General features: G+C 42.2%; 2 protein-coding genes across 2 annotated transcripts in view; one reads left to right on the forward strand and one right to left on the reverse strand.

Moving 5' to 3' along the window:
- Nucleotides 1–20,107, forward strand: part of Ebpl (EBP like) — a 72,320-nt gene that overhangs the window by 30,013 nt on the left and 22,200 nt on the right. The window lies entirely within an intron of this gene.
- Nucleotides 16,519–18,527, reverse strand: Arl11 (ADP ribosylation factor like GTPase 11). The gene is made up of 2 exons (XM_010636976.3): nt 18,439–18,527; nt 16,519–17,671 (listed from the first exon to the last, which is right to left on the reverse strand). The coding sequence occupies exon 2, from the start codon at nt 17,651–17,653 to the stop codon at nt 17,102–17,104; it is 552 nt and encodes a 183-aa protein (XP_010635278.1). The 5' UTR covers nt 17,654–17,671; nt 18,439–18,527; the 3' UTR covers nt 16,519–17,101.

The following is a 20,107-nucleotide window of genomic DNA, read 5'->3' on the forward strand; positions in this document are numbered from 1 at the left end:
CACACACACAATATATATATATATATATATATATACACACACACACACACACACACACACACACACACACATATACACACATACCACGGATTTCCAATCAGTAAAGAAAATTAACCTGCTACTCATAGCAACATGAATGAATTTCACAGACATCATAAGTAAGAGGCCAGATCAAAAAAAATCCATATTATATGAATCCATATATGTACATTTAAAAATAGATAAAGTTTGAATATCTCTTATCTATATTATTTGGGAGTCATCTCAGATATCAGAGGTTTTCAGATCTGAGGATATTTCCAAAGACTTCTGGGTAGCCGCCCTAATCCAACATACTTGAAAATCTTTTAAGATTTTGGACTTTCAGATTAAAGATACTCAACCTGTAAAACTAATAGATGGTGAGGGAAATCAGGATGGGGTGACCTTTGTAGAAGAGGTGGAGGTAGTGATGGGATGAAGTCATGAGATGCCAGTAATGTTCTATTTCCCATTTGGGTGATAGTTGTAATTAATTTGTGAAGATTCATTCTGTTGTACCATCCTAGTTACTTGTCTCATTGTTGAGACAAAATACCCAACTTCCAAAGTTAAGGGAGGAAAGATTTATTTCAGCTCATAGTTTACAGAGGTTTCAGTCCATAGTAGGCTGGTTCCAAGGCAGGGCTGCGTGGCAGAAGGGCATCAGAGGAGAAACAAAGGCAACAAAGCAGTGAAGCAGCAACAACAACAGCCAAGCAGCAAGCTTCCCTTTTCCTTTTATCCCATCCAGGCCACAAGCATTTTGGGTGGTGCTGCCCACACCCAGGGTGGGCCTTCCCATTAGCCAGTGCCAGAACGATGCTAATTTCAATTAGTGAACTAATTTGGTACCACACACCACACTCTTAATCCCAGTATCAAACACCCTAGAACTAGCAACTCTGAAAGGCTCCACCTATGAGGGGAAGTCTAGATACAAACTATAACATGTACCCTTATAAATTTGTGTGTGTGCGTTTGTGTGTGTGTGTGTTACACTTCAACCTGAAAAGTTTATTTTAAGAAGATTTTGGGTATTTAGACACAAAAACACCTGCATTTAGAGCTTCTGCTGTGCCCTTGACAACAGATTCAGTACAACCTGGACTGTTTCTAAGAATGTCCTAGTAAGGGCTGATGGGGATTTGATGGAAGATCCTGGCCAAGTCTCTTTGAGGGATCACCAGTGTTTCCAGTCCTTTGCTCTCTGTTCATCTGGCTCCAACCAGGGGTAAATAGGGAGGAGCAAACCCATTGGGCCACAGACCCTGCAAGCAGCCCGGAAACCATGGTTTCTCTCAACCAGGTTTTTTGCTGTATATTGAATGGGAGAGAAAGGGGATTGTAGGCTGACAGGAACTTGGAGTACAGATCTATTCTACTGCCAAATAGGGACAGATCTAAATGTTTCCCCAATTAAGCAAGTTAGGAGAAGTGTTGGTGTCCCCAGATGACAGTTGAGGAGCTTAATAGGTCACTGTACATAGAAGCTCATGTCCCTGTCACAGGGAAGTGGGAACAAGCTGACAGAGATAATGCCATATGTCATCGATTCTAGGATGGATCTCTCTCCCCACATTTGAACATTTTTTAAACATGGATGCATTTTACAGTCTATGTGTCATAATTTAGTTGGCAGTGATTTTGTCTTTCAAAACCTTGGTATATCTTCTGCTTGAGGGCCTCGTAAGAGTCAATGAAATAAGGCTCTACCTTCAGTGTGTTTCCCTTTTCAAGCCTTAGAATTTTCAGACCCTTGAAAGCGATTGACAGTTTTAGTTTATTTTAAAATCTAAATTTTGCTTGGGACCTTATTCCTCATTTATTTCCCTTTCCTCCCCATCATATTTGTTGCCTGGGAGCCAGTCAATGGTTAATGAATGTCTGGTACTATAGGTAGTGAGAATCCTGCTGACAGTCCATCCAGTCCCAGTTTTATTTGTGCTGTAAACTTTCCTTGCAAATGCTCCCTTTCCAGATAGTATTAAAGCAGATGTCAGCATTCTCCGGCTAAAAAGAGTCTAAATGATGACATTTCCTTGTTCTTCATTGTGTCAGCTCTACCACTCCTGACGTACTAGTAAGGGGGCTCTAAGAGAAGTCTATAAGTTGCAAGGTGAAAACTTTAAAAGAAATCTTTGTCAAAGAAAGCCTTGATGGTGACTAAAATGCAAAACATTTGGAGAAGAATTCTTTGTTTTTCTTTATTTTAAATGTATTAAAATCTGCACACCCTTATTTTTTATCTGTTTTGAAGTCAAGCATTTGACTCTAAAGAGACATCATAGAGAAAATAGAGACATCATGTATCTGTATAAAGAAAGCCAGGTATGGTGGCGCATACTTGTGATCCCAGCATGCGGGAGGCTGAGGCAGGATTACCATGAGTTCAAGGCTAGCTTGGGCTCTGTCTTAAAAAAAAATATGTATATATACACTATAAAGAGAAAAATTGGGCAAAGCTTTGGGTGAAAAAAGTTACCCTGTGATCCCTAATTTTAACTAAATGGCCTCAAGGTACAGTAATAGGTAGTACCTGGCAGGCCTAGGCAGAAATGTGAGCCAATTTCCTCTACCCACTTCTCCAAGGAGACTTACACCTTCTTCCAATTTTCATGGCCTTGAGCATGTGGGACATTCCTGCAGACTCCAGATCTAACAGTAGCCCTTTCCCACCACTTAATTATAGGAAACAAATCATATCCTAATGGATGAACCTTAAGGGGTTAACAGCCACTATTAACCTTTTTTGAATACATTTACATTTTTAAAATTTAACTGGGCATGGTGGTGCATGCCTATAGTCCCAGCACTTGGGAGGCTGAGGCAGGAGGATCACTGCAAGTTTGAGGCAATCCTGGGCTATACAGTGAGTTCAAGTCCAGCCTGAACTACATAGCATATATAATGAGACCCTACCTCAAAAAAAAAAAAAAAAGGAATCTGGGTGCTGTGTGTTATAGTACTATAGGGTTCCCATGTTGTAGTAGAGTTCTTGCCTAGCATGCTTGAGCCCCTAGGTTGGATCTCCAGCACTTAAAATAAATTATGTAATTGATTCACATTCAGTACTGAAAATGGAAAATTCAGATAAGTACAGAGAAGGAAATAAAGCTGGTGCTTGCCTGTAGTCCCAGCTACTCAGAAAGCAGAGATGAGTATTGCTTGAACCCACAAGTTCTGAGAGCAGCCTGGCAACATAGTGAGACAAGACTTTGCCTCAAAATAAATAAATAGATAAATAGAAAAAGCAATAAATAAGTAAACATAAAAAGAGAAGAAAAAGAAAAGATTAGCTCCCATACCCTCACTACTACAAACTTAGTTTCCTTTTTTTCAAACCTTTTCCTGCACATGTAATAATATTTCAGGGAGGCTCCTGAAGAGAGACTTTACCACTCCTTCCCTCCTTGTTTCCTTCCTTCCTCCCTCCCCCCTTCCCTTCCTTCCTTGTTCCCTTGTCCTAACCTTATCATTTGCAAAGTAGTGGCTCCATGTGCACACACAAAACCAGCTATGACTAGTATTACAGGAAATACCTTCATTCTTGACAAACTCATATACCTACAGAGATTGGCTGGTAGCAGTTATCATTTTTTTTTTTTTTTTGGAAACCAGTTCCTCTAGAAGCTTATGTTGATTTAGATCAAGTTGATGTTTTAAATATTTTGTTGACCATCTACCAACTCTTAAAGGGTGCACTAGGTATGCCCAACTTGCTGCACCATTATTTCCAACACAGCATCTAATGCATTAGGTGTCTAGTCCTTTCTCTTGCAGAAGCCTTCCCTCTGTTGCCTGGGAGTCGGGAGGGAGGGACTCTGAATTCTCGGTCTTTGTCTGAAGCTAGCCATGATGGTACAAACCAGTAAACCCCGCTCTTTGGAAGACTGAAGCAGGAGGATTCAAAGTTCAAGCTCAATCTAAGCTAAGTTTTGAGACTGTCACAAAACAAAACCAAAATGCTGGGGATAGAGCTCAGTGTGAAGACCCAGACCCTATTTAATAAGTAGTAAGAACTGGAAGCATTAAATTAGTTTAACTGTCCTGGGATCTGACCACAAACGTTCATATGCCTTGTAACAGTGACATCTGGTGGCATTGAGGTAGTAGGACAGCATTTGGGCAGCTGATCTGGGATTCTGAAGATGACCTTATTCTACAGAATAAGGTCTATAAGGCAATTGCCTTGTGGCCATGGGAGCTGCTGTCTTCCTGGAGCCACTGACCCCCCTGCCCAGTGACATTGTCCCTGATCACTCCACATCTAGCACGCAGTTAGCACCCCTGGCCCCAGGACCTGTGATGCGGACCCTCTTTCTCAGGCACTGTTCCCCTGGCCCCTGCAGCTGCTAGTAGACAAACTATGCAGAGCCGCCTGGGTAGGAAGAAGTGAACTTAACCCACCAGGTCTGTTCCCGCTGCCACGTTAGCCAGGCCTGGCCCAGATCCTGGTGCTGGCAGGCCAGTGACTTATTGCCTGCCTGGGCAGCAGGTGGCCAGGGTATTTTTAGCATCTACAGCCTTGGTGGTTTGTGGGGATGAGATCCAAGAGTGCCTGTACCTCCAAGGTCTGAATTCAAAGTCTTCATACATTGGACCTTGACCCCACACCCACTTGGGCTTTGCAGCTCTTGGTGCAGGCCTGCCCACTCTGAAGCCATGCACTTGCACCTAGCTGCTTTTCTCCTTTTCTTAAGCAGCTTTTAAATAACCTAGAGAAAGTGAATGCTTCAGGATGCCAAGTTGTTGGGCACTTAGGAAAAGGATTGGGTATTGTTAGTGACCTGAATGTGTACCATTCTGCTTCAGAGCACTTTTCTGCTTGTGTTATTATTGGATCCTCACATTAATCCGGTGAACCCCATGGCCCAGGATGATCATCTTCCTTCTGCTGAAGAAGATTCTGGCAGTGAAAGGTGAGCAGCCTGCCTAATGCCATGGCACAGCGGGCAGAGCCTGAAGTCAGGCTGCTTGAGAGAGACAGGAGGGGCTGGAGAGCTGTGTTGCCCAGCAAGGGTGAGTTAGGACCACTGTACACCTCACAGGGGAGACTCTGAGAAAGATGTGGAATTGATCCTCAGCCTTCTTATCCAACATCATTTTATTCTTCCAGGATTCAATCCAGATCCTGTAATGCATTTAGTTGTTGAGATTTTTTAAATGTCCTTGGATCTGGGACAGATCCTCAGTTTTTGTCTTTCATGACTTTGATAATTGTAAAGAATACTGGTTATTATTCTGTAGAATATCCCTAAATTTGGGTTTGTCTGATATTTTCCTCATGATTATACTGAGTTATAGATTTTTGGCAAGAATATCACAGAGGTGACAAACCCTTCTTGGTGCATCACATGAGGGTGCCTGATGTCAATGTGACTTATTGCTGATGAAGTTAATTTTTATCATGTGGCTAAAGTGATTTATATACTTCTTCACCATGAAATTACTATTTTTCCTTCTGCAATTAGTATGTTATTGGATATCAGGTGAGACTATGCAGATATTCTATTTATTCTCAAACTTTCACCTCAAATTTTAGCATGCTTTGATGAATCTTGCCTGCCAATAATTACTGCTAAAGGGCCAGGGATTTAGCTCAATGGCCCTGCACCTGCCTGGCAAGCACAAGGTTCTGAGTTTGATCCCTGGTACCAAATGAATAAATAAAATAATTGCTACCATAATGTTCTAATGGTGACTTAGATTCCCTTCTTTTCCATTTATTAATTAGAATCTTTTTGTAAGATGGAACTATCTCTTTTCCTCCAATGAGTTAGCCATTCAATTATTGCTTTATAATAGTTTGGCTCATAGATAAGTACTTTATTCTATGGATACTCCAATTTTATTGTTCAAATTGCTCTAAGAATGTTAAAAACTTTGTTCCATTAACCATTAGATTTCAGTGATTTTGCTATTAAAAAATTTAATGCCATTCTGATTCTTGATTTTTCCTCTAATTTTTCTCAATGTTTTCTGTAAGAAAAATGTAAGTGAAAAAAATAGAAAGATACCAAAAAACAGATGAGAAGCTGTTTCTGGTGAGGTTTGGGAAGGTGGCAGAGTTCAATGTACATGTATTTCACAGCATAAGTCACAAGTCTCGATGATTTCCTTCCTTCTTTCCTCCTAAAGACTCCCTGTAGGTGATATATTCATCATAGCCCAGCCAGGGCTTGCTGCAGAAAGGTAGGCTGAGCCTAGGGGTGAATGTCCACACTTCTGAGTCAGGTCTTGACCCAGCTGCAGCTGTTACCTAGAAACTTCTCAAGAAATGTCCAAGATGACCCTGCTGGTTGAGTGTGCTCTGAATTCCTTTCCAAACCTCTTGAGTCATCACCGACTGAGAGGAAGGGCCTACAGCAAAGCTGTCGTTCTTATGTAAGAACTTTGTGCCCCAGGCTGTGGCAGAACAACTGCAGACTTCACCCATTCCCCCAGACTCCCCACTGCTTGGGATCATGTGATTGCCCTAGAGAGCATGATCCTGTCTTTAAATAGGAGGAAGGGACAAAAGCCTGGTTTAAAAGAATGCATTTCAGCTGGGCGTGGTGGCACACACCTGTAATCCCAGCACCCTGGAGGCTGAGATAGGAGGATGCTGTGTGTTCAAGACCAGCCTGGGCTACATAGTGAGTTCCAGGTCAGTCTCAACTACACAGTGAGACCCTGTCTCAAAAAAAAAAAAAAAAAAAAAAAAAAAAAAAAAAAAAAAAAAAAAAAAAAAAAGAAAGAAAGAAAGAAAGAAAGAAAGAAAGAAAGAAAGAAAGAAAGAAAGAAAGAAAAAGAAAAAAAAAAAGAAAGCACTTCTTCCTCCTCAGCTAGGACACCTCCCTTGGAGTTTTGTGATGGCATCTTCTTTTGCTGCCTGGATCACGAAGTTGTCCTGCTGCCCTGGAAGGAGCCCCTCTTGAAATATAGGACACAACTGAGGGAAAAGTGGTTTTTCCAATTAAAGGCCTAATCTGCTTTTGGTTGGTTGTTCCTTGAACTCCAGCACTGCAGAGTAGAGAGGCATAAAGAATGAGCTGCTTCTTCTCTTTGCCTTTCCCTACAACAGCCTGAATCCATTCTCCACTGGCCTTCCCCACTTCGTGCCCTCGGAGGCCAGTTTCTAATGAAGAGACTGACCTGCAACTGAGGGCTGGGGTAAAGAGAAGCCGGATTTCCTCCCTTGCCCTCTTTAGCACCTGGGCCAGCCAGTGAGTTCTATGACACCACTACTCCCTACCTTAGTTCTTGACCCTTCCAAGTACCTGGGGAAAGTTGCAGTCCCCCACACAGGGTTCCTGGATGTATGAGTGATGAAACCTGTTTGGCCCACATTCATTATGAATTAGACAAAATTGTGACAGCCCTGCCCTTTCTCTTTTTGGCAGTGTCCATCAAGACATTTTTACTTCTTCTCAAGTTAAGACTGCTGCCCTAAAACCTGTCCCAAAACGATCTAGAGAATCTATTTGCGTTAAAGTGTAAACTACTGACAATTCCCGCTATCCTTTGTCTAAGGAAATTTGCTTTTAAGAACTGAAGTCCAAGCCAGGTGTGGTGATGCAGGTCTGTAATTCCAGCACTCTTAGACACTGAGGTAGGAGTACCATAAGTTCAAACTCGACCATGGCAACTTAATGAAACCCTTAAAATTTTAAAAATTTAAGAAGACTTGGGGAAAGGATCTGGGTTCAATCTCCAGTACCAAAAAATAAAAAACAACAGAAGTCTGAGGAATGAATGTGTAATTGTAGAATTTCAGAGATGAGTTGAGTGTGAGATTCAATTCCCAGTTTTCTGAAATCCTTTCTTTTCAACCTTCTGACCTTTGTGGGGGGGGTGCATTTAATGTGCATGAAGAAACCCTAATGCTGGGCTTTTAGATAGAAAGTGTCTTGGTTACTTTTCTCCTTGCTGAGACAAAAATACCTAACACACAAAGTTAAAGGAAGAAAAGTTTATGTAGCTCACAGTTTGTAGAGGTTTTAGTCCATAATTGGCTGTCTGGCTCCAAGGCCAGGTAACATGGCAGACAGGCATTGCAGAGAAGAAAGAGTTCATGGTAGACAGAAGGTAGCAAAGCAACAAGGGACCTTAGCAGTGTCTCTCTGCCATTTATTTAATTTAATTTAATTTAATTTTTTAGGGCAGGTAGCACTCACATTCTTAGTTCTAGTGCCCTTGGGCCTAGCATTGCACCATAAATCAACCACACTCTCTAGATCCAGCTACCTTTTGGGGGGGGGCACCTATGATCACATGAGGCTTTGGCGGGACATCTAGACCTAAACCATTGTGGAAAGTGTTTTGGTCCAGGAGGTCCAGGAAGAGAGGTACTGCACTAGAAGATTTAACTGGTAGGGGGAGGACAGAGGCTGTGTCCAGCAAGCTTTGTACTCTATTCTTCTCCATGCCACCCTCTTTACTAGCCTTAACACGCTCTTTCCTCCACATCAAGTGGAGTTCTAGAGAATTAATAGGGGAAAGGATCTGCAAGAAAGGCCTGAGCCCCCAGAACTCTATGCTTCATTTCCATTTTTAACAAGCTTTAGTGGGACTTGATATTTATGAATTTGGTCTTTATTGACATAGAAGTTCAAGAGCAAGAACTGTGTTTGTAACTCCATCATCTGTGTATATCTTTTTTTTTTTTTTCCAGTACCAGGGATCGAACTTGGGACCTTGAGCTTGTGAGGTGGTGGAACCACTGAGCTAAATTCCTGGCCCCGTGTATATCTTCTTTTCTTTCTCCTTCTTCTTCAGTACATGCAATTGAACCATAGACCTTGCACACACTAGGCAAGCACTCTACTTCTGAGCTATATCCCCTGTATAAGTTAGGGGTTGGGGGCGTGGATGTTTCTGGAGAGCCCTATAGTAAGTGCCAGCCTCCTGTGAGCCACCACAGCACTGGCTAAAGGGTAAAGAATAGACAGAAGGAGAATTAAAGTGAAGCTGAGTCTTGGGTCCTGAAGCTCTAGGCAATAAAGACAAAAGCCCCCAAGCGCATCCAGCATTTATTGAATACAATCATGAGGGGAAATAGGGAGCTTGGAAGTCATCTAGTGAATTACTGCTGAACACCTGGCGTGATGACGGCCAGGCAGGGCTCTCAGGGAGTAGGCACTTCTTATCTTGCTGGGATACAAAAGACTAGTATTGGTAGCAGGTACAATTAGGAAGCAACCCACAAGGTCAGTGAGAAGTGATAATTCAGGGCAAAGGATTCGAATGGGGGTCACGCTGACCTCAGCTGCACATAATTTAGCACAGCCCTGCCACTTCACAGACCAGGATTTAGGCCTCAGTGACAACCATCAGAAAAGGAGCAACACTAGCCCAACTCTGCTAGCTGACATGCCCATTTGAGTCATGCAGGGCTTCAGTCTGACTCCTGATATAAAACAGTATAGCCGAACTAGGGAAGGTAAGAAGCATGTGCCACTCGTAGCCTGCTAGTACCAGTCAGGGATGTCTGCTATACTCCAGCTCCTTTTAAATTTTATTTTGAGACCAGCTCTCTCGCTAAATTGCCCAAACTGACCTGGAACTTCTGATCCTCCTGCCTCAGGCTCCTGAGAAGCTGGGATTATAGGCATGTGCCTGGTTTAAATACATTTATTTATATATTTTATAATTTCCCTCCAGTGTAAACCAACACTTTGTACATAATTGAAGTTTATGGAATTCAAAGAGAAAGTAGAACAAAAAATCCATGTTAATAATCCTGATATTAGGTTGAGCATGAATGGTGCACACCTGTAATCCCAGCACTCAGGAGGTTGAGGCGGGAAGATCGCTGTGAGTTTGAGGCCAGCTGGGGCTACATAGAGAGTTCAAGGCCAGCGTGAATTGCTTAGCAAGAACTTGTCTCAAAAAACCCAAACAACAACAGCAACAAAAAAATCCAAAGATCATTTGTAGCCACGATATCTCCTTTTATTGGAAGAGTTGGAAGTGCTTTTATGGGAATTTATTTAGTTTGTAATTTCATGCTTGAAGTAGCTTGCAAGAATATTCTTAGGCCCCTGTTGGGGAAGAGAGGGGAAAAGATTCATTAGCAGGTTTTAGCTTGAAGTTTGAGGCACAGCATTGCCATGTCTGAGGGAGAATTTTATTTTATTTTGAGGTGGGGCGGGTACTGGGATTGAACTCGGGTCCTTTCAAGGTAGGCAGTGGAACCACTGAGCTAAATCCCCAGTCCCTGAGGGAGAATTCTAAAATATGCATAATTTGTAGCTGTATAACCAAACTTTCTTGGGGTGAATGTATCAGGAATGGAAATGAAGACAATGATGTGAAAATAAGACTCTTTTTCTTTCCTTTCTAAAATGGTTTTGTTTTTCCTGAGTTGCTGTTTTTATGAACCATGTAGGAAAGGAATTCAGATTCAGCTTTCACTGCACTGGGAAATCCTCCCTAGTGAATTTGGGTAGTCTCAGGGCTGGTAGGAGTGACATGGGTCATACTGAACACGTGTTCATCTATCCTTATTCAGTGTCCTGAAAAAACCATCCAAGTTTTCCTTTGTTTAAGAGGATGGATTGGGACTGAGTACCCTTCTCCCTTGCCCACCTCATGCTATTTCCCTAATTGTGGGTGAAACTAAAACTCACAGAGCCCAGCAAAGGGTACTAAGGCAAAAATATATGTTTTTAAAAATCTTCCAAACCAGAAGACGCCACCATGAAGGTAGTGGAGAAGGAAAGTTGTCTCAGTGAGTAAGTGCTCAACAGAAACTGGTGTGCATCAAGGGCAGACCCTGAGAACTTAACAAAGACAAGCCAAACATTCTCAGGGCAAATGATTTACTGGTCAGTTCCCAAGCAAGAGGACTTGACTGTTTATCACACTGCACTCATAGACTTTCCTGGTGAGTGGACTCACCATCTCTCTTAATTGGCATTAGCCAAAGGAAAATCAAACTCCTACCTTTAAGACAGGGTGATTTTGCAACTTAAAAGAAAGTTAAGCTCACACTGTCCCCCTGAACCCAGAGACCCTGCAGTCTTCCTTTATGACTACATTTCAGAGATGACTTCTTCATTCTGGAATAAAACATCCCTAAGTCCTAGAGCTTCCAGAAAGATATATATTAATCTCAGAAACAGAGGAAAGAACTAAAATTACTAAAGTCAGTGCTCCAAGAAAAGAGAAAAGAATGAAATCGCTTCAATTATTTTGAAGAGGGAAAATTAAGCACTTTTTCTTTTCTTTTCTTTTCTTTTTTCTTTTGCAGTACTGGGGATTGAACCTGAGCTACACTACATTCCCAACCCTTTTTTTAAATTTTGAGATAGGGTCTCACTAAGTCTACACTGACTAGGCTAGGTTTAAATTCATCATTCTCCTGCCCTAGCCTTCCATAGTGCTGGGATTGCAGGCAGGGACCACCACACCTGGCTTCTCCCTTTTGTATGGTGCTGGGGAATAAACCCAGGGCCTTAAGCATGCTAGGTGAGTGCTGTATGACTGAGCTACATCCTCAACCCCTTATGCCTCATATTTTTTATTTATATTTTCTTTTACAGAAGTGGCAGGAAAGGCTAGTATCTTTATCTCCCCCTTGAGTACTTGCCTGTCTTGACCCAGGTATCAAGGCAAGAGGTATACTGGCATAATCTGGGTTCATGTCTCACAGAGTTGAAGAGTGAAATCAAGGACAAAAGAGGTAGACAGGAGTAATGTTTATTAAGAAGAAAAAACTAGCTTCCAATAGTCAGGAGGGGACCCAACAGTGGGTTGCTATGCGGACTCTTTGTCTGAGAGTTTTTATATCAAAAACTGACCAGGGCTCAGACCACTCTGAATCAAAGTCAACCTGTGGGCCTAAAAAAAACTTTTTTTTTTTTTTGAGACTGAGTCTCTCTTTGTAGTCCAAGCTGCACTTGAACTTACTATGTATCCCAGGCTGGCCTCAAACTCACAGCAATCCTCCGGCCTCAGCCTCCTGAGTGCTAGAATTACAGGTGTGTGCCATCATGCCTGTCTTAAAACAAACTTACTTAAACTAGAAATGGGACTATGGGAAATCAAGGCACATAGCAAATGTATGTGTGTTGGTGTCTCTTGGCTTCTATCTCCCTAAGTGTTTTGTTAAAAGAACAATGTGAGGAAAAATGGAAAATTGTTTTTTTGGATAGGTTGGAGCAGAAGTTATCAAGGTGGGCATCCATCACCTTACTTATTATCTTGCTTGTTACATCCTGAACTGAATTGTCCATCTGTTTCTTGTAAATTCCTGACCTCAACCTTCTGAGTACTGGAATTACAGGTGTGTGCCACCATGCCGGGCTTAAAACAAACTTAATTTTGTTTTAGGGCCTGGCCATCCTGACTCTACTATGGGCCTGGTCATTCCCTAGATGCCTGCTGTCTTCTGCCTAACTTGCCTATCTATAATAGGCACATATTGAATGATTTAATATCATCATTCCTGTTAGACTTCCAGTCTGGTTATAGGTGTTTATTTACCAACCCCTCACACAGATTAAGAGGTACCTCTGAGCATGATGTGTTCTAGAAAGACTATGTATGACTTTTTGTTGCAAAGGATGCCCAAGGTAGAGATTGTTGCCCTCATGGTGGCCCTCAAGCCAATGAATCTCTTGGTATTCTCATTTTTGGATTTTATTCTGGACACTTCAGGGGACCTGAGGACTACCCACTGTGACATCCAGTCCCATCTTTAGTTAGTTACTCATTATCCATCCAGGAATTTAATGAACAACTCTTATTATTCCAGGCTTTGAAGAATTTCAAAGGGATATAAGGTCCCTTATCATTAGGAATTCATACCATCCAAGTCAAGGCAGAAGGGTGCTGGGCACTGAGGAGTGGAGCCTGAGCAATCAGTACCACATGAATTCAGAGGAAGATATAAACTTGGGCTGGAGCTTCCTGAAGCCTAGGGCCAAGCTTCCTGGAAAGGTAGAATCTGAGTATCCTGAAGTATCATGGGTAGGATTTGAACAGGTGGTTCAAGGGCAGGAAAGCAACTTAAGCCTAAGGAAAAGCAAACTTATTAAGAGACTTCCTTAAAGTTATGTTCTCTTACAGGACTGATGCCACCACTGTGGTCACTACAAGGGCTACCCACCTGTTATGGAAGCTTGACAGGCCAGAGCACATGCACAGGGAACATCAGAAGTCCTTGGAGGGTACACAGGGCTTGTATCCTATGGGATTCCCATGCTGACTTCAGGCTAATGTTTCAGAAACTAGTGAGTACAAGACTGGCAGAGTTGCTCTTGGACTCTGAGGCTCTCAGACCTACCTTCCATCCAGAGAATTATATGATTCCTATCAACTGGACCATCATATGTAAGGGATTTTAAATTCAGTCCCTTAAAGCAGGAAATGGACCAGCAGGGCGACATGTTTAACACTGGACATTGTTATGATATTCTTCTCTTGTTGCCCTTTTTTGGAAATCTTATCTGAGGGAACTGATAAAAGAAGATTTTGAGACTTATTAAAACCAACTGTATCTGCTTTCAAGGACTACACTGTGCCTTCGAGGGTCAGCAAAGAAACTGGTCTGGCTGAAGCAAAGGAATTTTCAAGAGAATAGAGAAAAGAATGAGAACAGCATGATGCAGCAACTGTAGTGGTAGTCTGCAGACCAGTGGCGCCTGGGTCCAGAGATACCCATGGTCTTCCTCTAACATTACTTCCTGCTTTCAGGATCTTCTCTCTACCCACTGCACAGCTGTCTTCCTCAGTGAAGATCTAATCAGATCACCCTCTTGCTACAACTTGGGGAAGTGTCTTGGTCACACAGCAAAACAAGTTCAGGACCTCTAGCAATTTGGCAGATGGTTTTCCCATCACAAAATAAGGAAATATTCAGTAAACTAAGCCAGTAATGGTGGTGAATGCCTGTAACCCTAGCATTCAGGAGACTGAGGTATGAGGATTGCTGTGAGTTTGAGGCTAGCCTGGGTTACATAGTGAGTTCAAGGCCATCTTGAACTACATAGTGAGACCCTATCTCAAAAAAACAACAAAATATACTACTAATAATCAATAAACAAAAAGATTCAAAAATTTTTAGTGTATGCTGTCTTTGAACAAATGAAAGAAGCTTCTCTGGTAAAAGAAATGAACCCATAGCCAAAGCAGGAAGCCTGGAACCTGTGGAGACTTTAGAGGAGCTATATTGAAGTTCTTGAACCCTACAGAGGTTTAGACTCCCATGTAGGAACCAAAGCTGTGACCATAGGCTTGCTTGGAGGAGAGATGTTATCTGAGTTCCACAGAAAAACAAGAACATCAAAGGTATATTCCTTCCTTAAAAGGAGATTAGAAAATGCTACCCACAAACTCAGGAAAGTATGAAGAAACAAATTGTCTGCCTTTGGTTATGGATGCCAAGGGGATGAAAATACATTGCACAGAATCCAGATCTTTTTTTTTTTTTTTTAATTTTTTGGTGGTGGTAGGGATCCAACACAGGACTTTGTGCATTCTAGGCAAGTGCTCTACCTTCAGCTCCAAAGTCCAGATTTAGATTACCTTTGAAGTTCAGGAGCACAAAAAGGGAAGCAACGTAATATTTTGTCTAAAACAACTGAAATCTCTGGGATCCCAGTTGTTTTTGGTTTAATAAAGAATGGGTTCAATCTCCAGGACTTTGAGAAAAGGAAGGGATGGAGGGAGGGAGAGAGGGAGGGAAGAAGAAAATAAGGAAGAGAAAACTTCTTTAGAGAAAGGATGTTAGTTCTTTATAGGCAATGTCACAACCCAGGGCACTGGAAAGTCACACAGAAAAAACAAATCCTACTAACAATGGGCTTCCAAGAAGAAGTGACACATCCTGTGAGGAAATGAGCCTTTGTGAATAGGAGCCAGCAGACACCTACATCAGGTACTCAGCATCTCAAGGACTGCGGATACAGGATAACCTTAAAGAAACTTTAACTGAAAACTGAATTCATACCCAGCATCTCAAACGTTAAACCTGGTGGCCCAGTCCCTGCCCAGCTTTTCCTCCTCTGTTCATGGAATTCTGGTTCTTCCTGTCATACAGGCTCAAAATTTTAAGCCACCTTCAAATTCTTCCTGTCTCAACTTCTTCCCTTAAAAATATCTCTTCCCCTCTCCTCTCCTCTCTTCTATGATGTTCACGCATTGGGTCTTCCAGCCTTCTTGTCCCTAGAGTACCTTCTTTCTCTGTACTTCACCCTGTGCTGCCACTGTTAACCTCCTAACTGGTAAGCCCCATGATTTTATATCCCTGAGCCAAACTCCGAAGTCCAAGTAGCTATCCCTAACTTGACCTAAACTTCCTTTTCAGTTTCATTTCCTGTTATAATATCACCCTCTCCTAACCCTCACCCCACCTCCTTTTCCTGTTCCTGCTACACTGGCTTAGTAATCCTTCCCACACCTTCCCTAAGGCTTCCAAGCAGTCTGTCCCCTCTGACTAGGATGCTTCTCCAGCACATCTGCTGACTGAAGGCCTACCCTAGCTTAAACCTTCTAAAAGTATGATGTCACAGAAGAATGCACACATCAGGGCTAGACACAACTTGTTTCAAATTTCAATTACGTCACCTAATAGCTCTGTGCTTCAAGCAGTGAGAAATCATGAGCTCTCTAAGCCTGTTTCTAATTATATGAAATGAGAATATACCTGCTGTGCACAGTTGTGAGTAAAGATGATCTATATAAAACACCAAGCTCAGAGCCCAGCCCCAGTACTTGGCTTCTCTACAAGACCTGAGACCCTTGCTCATTCATCTTTGCATCATTAGTGTCTAACACAGGAATCCTTGAAACACAGTGACTGATGAAAATTAGCAAGAATCAGGCACACAAAGCTGGAAGGGAAGAATCTGGATACAGGGAGCTGAAAGGTCTGATGTTAGGGGGGCACCAAAGGTCAATTGGTGGTGTCCTCCAGAGAGGACAGAACTGCTGATCCAGAGGCTGATTTTAATGCAGAAGAGGAAGGACTAATATTTAGTGCCGCTTCACATAAGAACAGGTGTCAAATGTAAGTTCTTTGCCATTAAAAAAAAAGCTCATATTACATAAAGCACTCCCAGGTTGGGTGAGGGATCAGGTTAGATCAGTGATCCTTAACTTGGAAGGGGGACAGGTATCTTTGAAACTCTGATAAAAGTTATGGATCTTTTTTAGAAAAATGGCCCAAGGCATGTTTTGCAGGTAAGTTCAGAACCTTCATGGATCCTCAGTAATCATCACCTGAAAACCCTTCTAAGGATGTTGTATGTTCTCCTCTCTCCAATTTACTATGAATTATGAGAGAGAGCTTGTTGTCATCCTTATCTTCAGAATTCACAATTTCTACAAAACACCCATTCCACATCTAAAAACTCAGTGACTTTTGCCACAAATTAAATGCTTTACATATTTTTTATTAAGTAATCAAATGAATGAAATAACCAAAAGCTCCTTAAGGAAAGATATGAGCTATAAGGAGAAAAGAAAGGAAAAAAGAAACTAAGTTTTTAAAAAAGCAGCATAGAATGACAAAAGCTGGAAAAAGTGTTAATCAGGTTAATCAGGGTTAGGGAGGAGGGTGAATTTTGAAAGACCTTAACTCCCAGCCCTCTTGGCCAGGGCTAAAGATCCCAGGGAACCTCTCAACTGAAGATTCTATGGGAGCAGACTCACCCCCACTGCTGCCCCAATTGCTTGCCCCAAGAGAGATAATGACATGTTCCCATTTCACCAGGGAAAATCATTCACAATGATCATGACCATGTCTAGAAGATACTCAAATCTGATTCTGAAACCTATTTGCCTTTGTGAACTTAGCCTTCAATTTATTACATATGTAATCTCATGTCTTCATTCACACATGGTAATGAACTATTAAATGAAGTGTAATAAGTTTTTTTCTTAGAGTATCATGGTTCAAAGACTACTTGATTTTCAACACAAACACCAATAAAGATAAGTCCCAAGAAAAAAATATTCTGTCCAAAAATAGAAATTTTTGTTTGTTGACCTGAGCTGAATTTCTCAAGGATTAGCTGGTCCTTTTGGTTCATATGGGCAGAGATAAGCTACTTGGGCCCAGTCATGATTTCTTGCTCTTACTCCCTGTGGACTCTCACATGGAGACACACCCACCCCTGTGGGATTTCCGAAGGCTTCGCAGGCTTTTCAGCGCCTCTGGGAGTCCCTGACCAGTGAAGGCACTACAGGCCCGGAGCTCCCAGCAGTGACCCTGGAATCTCTCCAGTCCCAGCCTGTTTCTAATCTCAAGCAGTGGAAGAGCATCAGGTGCCTCCTGCTTGTTGGCCAGCAACAAAAAAGGGACACCGACCATGTTGGGATTGTTCAGGACTTTCATGAGTTCAGCTAATGCCTCAGGCAAGCGGGCTTCATCTGTGCTGTCCAGCACATACATAAGGACATCAGTGCCTTCCAGGTAGTCCTTCCAGCTGGCCCTGAGCTGGGTCTGCCCCCCAATGTCCCAGAGAACCAGTGGTACGTGCCCAAGAGCTTCAAGAGGTTCCACATTGAAACCAACAGTGGGTACCGTCTCCACCAGCTGGTAGCCCTTCAGTCTGTACAGAAGTGTGGTCTTGCCTGCTGAGTCCAAGCCCATCATCACCACCTGGGCTTCTGTCTTGTGACCTCTGGAATTCACAGAACCCATGTTGGCCAAAGCTGAATCCTATGGGAGAAAGGCCAGAGGCACACATCAGCTATTCTTTTTTGAGAGTACACAGACCCATGCAGGCTCATGGAAGAGCTTCTACTCCAAAACAGGGCAGATCTCTCCAGGGTCAGGATTCCAACCTAGCCCCAGCTATAAGAAGGGCCAAGAAGTGAGGGAGTGTGAGTCACCACCAGCTGACCAACCTCTGGGGCCCACTTCAAGAAGAGTGTGGGGAAGAGACTGGAATGCAAGCTTACTTTTCTTAATGTCAAAGCAAAGTGGGGCAAAGTAAAGTTACACTTAGTCCTACTGAGCTCAGTAGATATAGAAAGATGTCTTCAGTTTGTGCTAGGCTGTGGCCTCTGATCTCTGTTTGCCTTCCTAAGCCTAAAACAGGAAATGGCAGCCACATTAGGTCCCAGCCAGTCAGCTAGCACTGAACTCTGCTGCCCTGAAACTCCCCCACGTTCTAGCACACTGTCCAGTCCATGAAGGCTATATATATAAGCACTGTGAATGGGGGGGGGTAAAATTATGAATTAAGCTAAGTAGTTTTCCTCCATATGTTTTACCAAAGTAAATAACCTCCAGAATGCTCCATGTATTTTTAAAGAACCCTAAATTTTAAGACATAAGACCTGTCTCCAACTTAGGAGAACCTGGGGAGAACAGGAAAAGGCATATCACACCTTCAGGAGTGTGTTTCAGCTGCCCCTGGAGGAAAATAAGAAGCCTCTGTTCATTCTTCTTGCCAAGAGTAGAAGAATAAAAATTAAAATTACCTTGGTGTTTTGATTAGACTGTGGCAGAGCGTTCCTCCTCTGGGGCTCTCTTCTGTCACAGAGCTGCTTTCTGCTAGTCAGCCATGTCCCAAGAGTGAGACAGGAGGAAGTACACTGCCTGTTGCAATTTCTCTTTTCTATTTCCTCTTCCCAGATGGTTGGAGGTGGTGGGGGTGGGACATCATTCTACTGGGGTATCCTCAGCTCTTCAGCTCTTAGTGGAGCTAGGCCCAGCATCAACTCCCACTTCTTAGCAACTCAGCCTGGATGCCCAAAGGAAAGTGTATGAGCCTGGAACTGTGCCCAGGTTCCACTGTTTTCTTTTGCTTTTCTTCTCATTATCCTATCATTTCCTTGGAGAATAATTCTGAAAATCACAACTTATAGTACATCAGTGTTCTTCTGGTGCCTGGTGATTTATTTGCTTGAAAGTCTGAAAGTTATCAAAGTAAAAATGGAGTCACTTTTGTCAAGCCCTAACCAAAAAAATGTTTAAAAAGGAGGGAATCTTATGCACTATGTCTGATAAGAACTATTCACAAAAGATGCTGCTAGAACCACAACTTTACACAAAAATACTTCTGCAATGATGTCTGCCCAGCAACTATTTGTTTAATATTGAACTAATGCCTCTGTTTTAGCCAAGTACTATTATTTCAAAGTAGCTTGTGTGCTCCTCCTTGTTTTTGCCTTTAAAGATGTCCTCTTGCCTCAACTTCCTTGAATAAGCACATAGTTTACTATGGTTCACATATTACCACTGTGATCCTCTATTTCCAAATAAATCTCCTTAGACTTTGGAGAATCTCTCTCTAGTTGTTATTTAAGTTGACAGATCATATGTGCTTGCTTCTTTCTTTCTTTTTGTTTTTTTAAGACAAGATCTTACTATGTAGTTCAAGCTGGCCTTGAACTCACTATGTCGCCCAGGCTGGCCTCAAACTCAAGATGACCCTCCTGTCTCAGCTTCCCAAGTGCTGGGATTACAAGTGTGTATATGTGCTTTAAAACAGTAACTGAGTAGAGGAGCCCAGTTTCATGGGCACCAACACAGTGGTGTTCATGTACCCCAACCCTGTGAACAAGAGAAAGAGGGCCTTTGTGAGGCTCCTAGATGAAAATTGAAGCCCACTGGAAAAGTGAAGAAAATCTGTGATATAGGCACATCACACCACCATAGTTGATTGCCTCAGAGACATTAGAGACTCAAAACCAAAAGACTAGCTGTATCTGGAAGATCTAAGTATTAACCTAGTAATTAAACCAAGGACAGGACCAATGACAAAAATAGAAATGAGAAGGCATTTAAACAAGACACAAACACAGATTTACACCCAACCAAAGGTAAAGTCTGGGGAAAATGAAGTGGAAAAGTCTTGACAATCAACTATCTGAACACCCTGAACTGATAGTACAGGAAATAAAACAACAACAAAATCCAGATAAATGAGGCTCTAGAAAAATTCAAAACAGAAATAATTTCCCAGATAACCACAGAGATGGTGAGAAGAATGAAAGATATGATTAGAGACTCCAGAACAGAAACATAAAAAAAATAGATGTGCTCAGGACCATGATGGAAACCGTGAATTCCCAGCATAGGAAAGAAATGGAATCCATGAAACAGATTCAAACAGATATCCAGGAGATTAAAAACTCTGTTAAAAGC

Source organism: Fukomys damarensis, unplaced genomic scaffold (assembly GCF_012274545.1).
Source record: "Fukomys damarensis isolate Sample0158 unplaced genomic scaffold, DMR_v1.0_HiC HiC_scaffold_38, whole genome shotgun sequence".
NCBI lineage: Eukaryota > Metazoa > Chordata > Mammalia > Rodentia > Bathyergidae > Fukomys > Fukomys damarensis.

Bases quoted from the DNA above. Each gene is read 5' to 3' on its own strand.
- Arl11 (XM_010636976.3), bottom strand. From the start codon at position 17,653: ATGGGTTCTGTGAATTCCAGAGGTCACAAGACAGAAGCCCAGGTGGTG.